The sequence below is a fragment of the Phaethon lepturus genome, unplaced genomic scaffold, assembly GCF_000687285.1.
Source record: "Phaethon lepturus isolate BGI_N335 unplaced genomic scaffold, ASM68728v1 scaffold12202, whole genome shotgun sequence".
Classification (NCBI taxonomy): Eukaryota; Metazoa; Chordata; class Aves; order Phaethontiformes; family Phaethontidae; genus Phaethon; species Phaethon lepturus.
The window spans coordinates 25,943-29,512 of NW_010525599.1; the positions used below are offsets into that span (position 1 = coordinate 25,943).

Here is a 3,570-nt window from a genome sequence, read left to right on the forward strand (position 1 = left end):
GCAAATCAAGCATCAGTATCCTCAAGACGTTGAATTTTCTTCGGTTTAGAGATCTGGTTTTCCACAGGAAGGCTTGCACACATTTTTTTTTGAGGGGTACTTCCAAAGAGATGGATTACACTTCCCCACTAGCTCAGTCTAGGGTATCTTGAAGTACACAATCCTAACTCCCCCAAAACTCTGTGACCATCTAAAATGTTTTCTCCTAAAAACTTAGAAGAGGGAGGCTGTCTTATGGAATGGGAAATGATGGGATGGGAGGAATCTCAAGGAAGCCTGCATAGTTTGTCAGATGTGCAGAACAGACCAAGAAAAGTTTGAAAAAAATAAATGCATTTTCTCTCACAGCCTGTCGGTCACCTCAGGATTTTACTGTAGCTATGAAATAATAATTTAAAAATATTAGACTAATGATAGAAAGAAGAAAACCAAGTTATTATAGTACCTACTAGATGAGATGTTTCTGGCTACTCCTGCCTCCACAGAGTATCACAGGGCAAGCACACCCATGCACTTGAAATCTCTCATTTACAGGGCTAAATGCAGTAAGTCTTTAACAGAAAACTTTCCAAACGCTTCAGCTCAGTGGGAGTTTCAGAAGCATTAATCACCTCTGAAAAAGCAGCAAAGAGGTGTCTTTGGTGGATGGCATCTTCAGCCTGCTTTTTGTTTCAAATTAACGCTTTTACAGGTGATCAGTCTCATCATCCATTCTTCTACAATATTTCTTCCTTCCTTTACTCTGGTTTCAGTATTTTTTTTATTCTGCAATGAAATTCATCCGTGGCCCTGCTTGCACTCCTGAGTTTACAGGTTCAAAAATGATGCTATTACTGCATATATTCTCCCAACCTGTAGCCTCTGTTCCCTTCCTTCCTGGGCTGAGAGAGGAAGCATGACTCAGCTCACAACAAAAAGAGCAAGTTCATTTCAATAAATTAAAATGGCCAACGGCCAATCCTAGAACCTGCCTAACAAAAGCTTCCGTTTACATGCAACTGCACAAAGCAAGATTTTTAGAAAATGTTCTCTATTAGACCTGAGCCATCAACTCATTCACCTATCAAATTCTTAAATAAAAAAATGAACTGTTAAATGCATTCAACTCTGCCCCAATCAACATAGCAAGAAAGCCCATTAAATGTGCAGCACCTCTAGACAAAACAGTTTTTCAGCAGTGCTTCTAATCCTTACCAGTAATCAATTATCCTTCAAGCTCCCACATTATATGATTAAAAGTGCTTCCAGAAGGTGCCTGGTAATTCATCAGGAGACTATATTTTCCTTCTTGCTAATTCCACTCTTTCGACCTTTTTCTACAAGATCTTGCACATATCAACAGCAAAGCCATTTTTCCTTTAAACATCATTTCTCCCTCTGAGCAGGTTTTTCCACTTAAACTACAACCTTAAGACTAAATGTTAATACATTCAAGTTAGGCCTCAAAATTTAGCTCTCAAAGGAGCAATACAGAAAATAAAATTTGACTCCCTTAAAGGAACAGTTACCAATTTCACCATTTTTATCTTAAGGGGAACCAACAAACGTTAATCATACTTTCCCAAAGAAAGTTACCACATTTCCTCAGCTTAATGCTCCTGCAGCGGTACCCAAAGTATTCCTTGATACACAAAGCTGTGCATGAACATGTTTTCAGCAGTTCCTCATTAGTGGCTGCTGCCATAGACAAATGCAAGTCTTAATTTTCACTCAGGAGTCTCAAATTATTTTAAGGGGGACTCATAAACCACTTCATTCATCGATGGGGAGACAGTCATACAATAACCTGTCAAAAACCACACAGTGTGCTGCTCTTTACAAAAACAAAATTAAAACCAAAGAGCATCTTTCTGTGGACACCTCTGCTACTGCTTACAGGCAGTAATTTTTAACGAAGCCTTTTGAGACACAACAGGGTCCCCCATGATCTGGCCTGATCAGTATAAAGCACCACACCACCTCTCATCATGAAGCCCACAGTTCTGGCCAACAGTAGGACACAAAGAAATATGCTGAGGGAGAGCTGTGACAGAGGAGAAACAATTTCTCCACCTCAATTGCTGTCCCTGCCAAGTCCCCCACGCTTGAGATGAAGCCTCAGGTTCCCGTACAACAGGCCAACACGGTGCAAGTGGGACTTATAGTTCAAAACATCCTCCCAACACTAACAATTTCACACCAAGGTTTTACAGTAACATTACCTTCGCATTAACAATGCTTTTAACACCTTCTAACTGCCTGTGAAACAAGGTCTAGCAGCAGCTTGCTCAGTTCTAGAATTATTTTAAAGTGAAATATTGCTAGTCATCTGCTGCTGCTTAGCTTGCACAATCAAGTGGAGCTGTCTCTTTGCAATGGCTGTGTTTAAATCCCATAAAAACTCCAACAGCTTGCCTTGGAGGAGAACCTCCATTGGCACAAACTGCAAAACTTGCTGGGGGGAGTCCGTGTCTAGTAAAGAGCTCGTTAGTTTATTCAGATGCTGCAGATATTCAACAACCAGGTTTGGGAGGCCTCGGTAACCAACGCAGAGCAAAGCGGCACTGGTCCTCAGAGGCTCACGGGAGATTGGACAAGCAAACGTGATGCATCTGAAACAGCAGTGCAGTATAAAGACCAGGCCAGCTGTGAAGCGTGTAAAACAACAGAGAATGGGCAAAATCAACGCATCTCCTGCTGTAAGCTGATCTAACGAACGCAGAACGCACTCCAAAAGCTGCTGCTGGTACTTCGGCTCTCCATCATAAAGCAAAGAGAAGCTGAAAGTCAGCAAGGTGGCCGAGTCCAGGAGCTTGATTTCCATATTGGGTTGGCTTTCAGTATTGCAGAGGGATGGAAAGCCCACCACAAGGCACTTGAATTGGTCACTACATCTTGCATTTAGGACTTCCTGATGACACCTGGAAAGATCAGACACTTCTGCCAGTATCAGTTCCCCAGGAAAAACTTCACATGAGTGACAAGTCTGCAGCATTTGTCTGCTTTTCAGTCTCCCCCCCACCAATTCGTTCATAGCTTCATTAAGGTTTTCCAAGACTTGACCATCACAAAATGGAGAACATTTTACCACTGGTAGTCTTTTTCCTTCCAAGATATACCACAACTTACACTCGAGGTTAGAAGACGATCCTTCCAAGATGCACATTTTACCAGCACTATCTAAACTGTGTTCTTCAGCCCAGTGATTAAAATAGCCCTTTGCCACTTTATCGTTCCACGTAAGGGTTTCCAGCATCTTCCTCTCATTGTATGTACTAAAATATTTGTTTCTTTGCCCAAACCATTTGGCATTCATGCTGCAACCGGTTTGAGATTTCTTGACAAGCCAGTTACTTCTGGCAATGGGTTTCACATGAAGTCTTTGCATGAAGAACTCCACTGCACAGTCCCTCAACTTGTTCAGTTTCGTCTGCTCCGCTTCTTCCATGCGCTCAAAGAGATGGATGTTCTCAGAGATAGTCTCTACCTGGCATTTGTGGAAGAACATACAACACTCTTCATGTATTTTTAGAAAAGATTCTGGCAGCATATGCTGGGGAAAGAGGGCTTTGTTGACACTTTCTGTTCACA

General features: G+C 41.8%; 1 protein-coding gene across 1 annotated transcript in view; it reads right to left on the reverse strand.

The window, feature by feature from the left end:
- Positions 1-2,284: 2,284 nt before the first annotated feature.
- CMTR2 (cap methyltransferase 2) overlaps positions 2,285-3,570 on the reverse strand; it is a 2,342-nt gene continuing 1,056 nt past the window's right edge. Inside the window, exon 2 of the mRNA XM_010282812.1 lies at positions 2,285-3,556. Within this exon, the coding sequence (XP_010281114.1) occupies positions 2,285-3,556 (1,272 nt within the window). The remainder of the gene's footprint in view (positions 3,557-3,570) is intronic.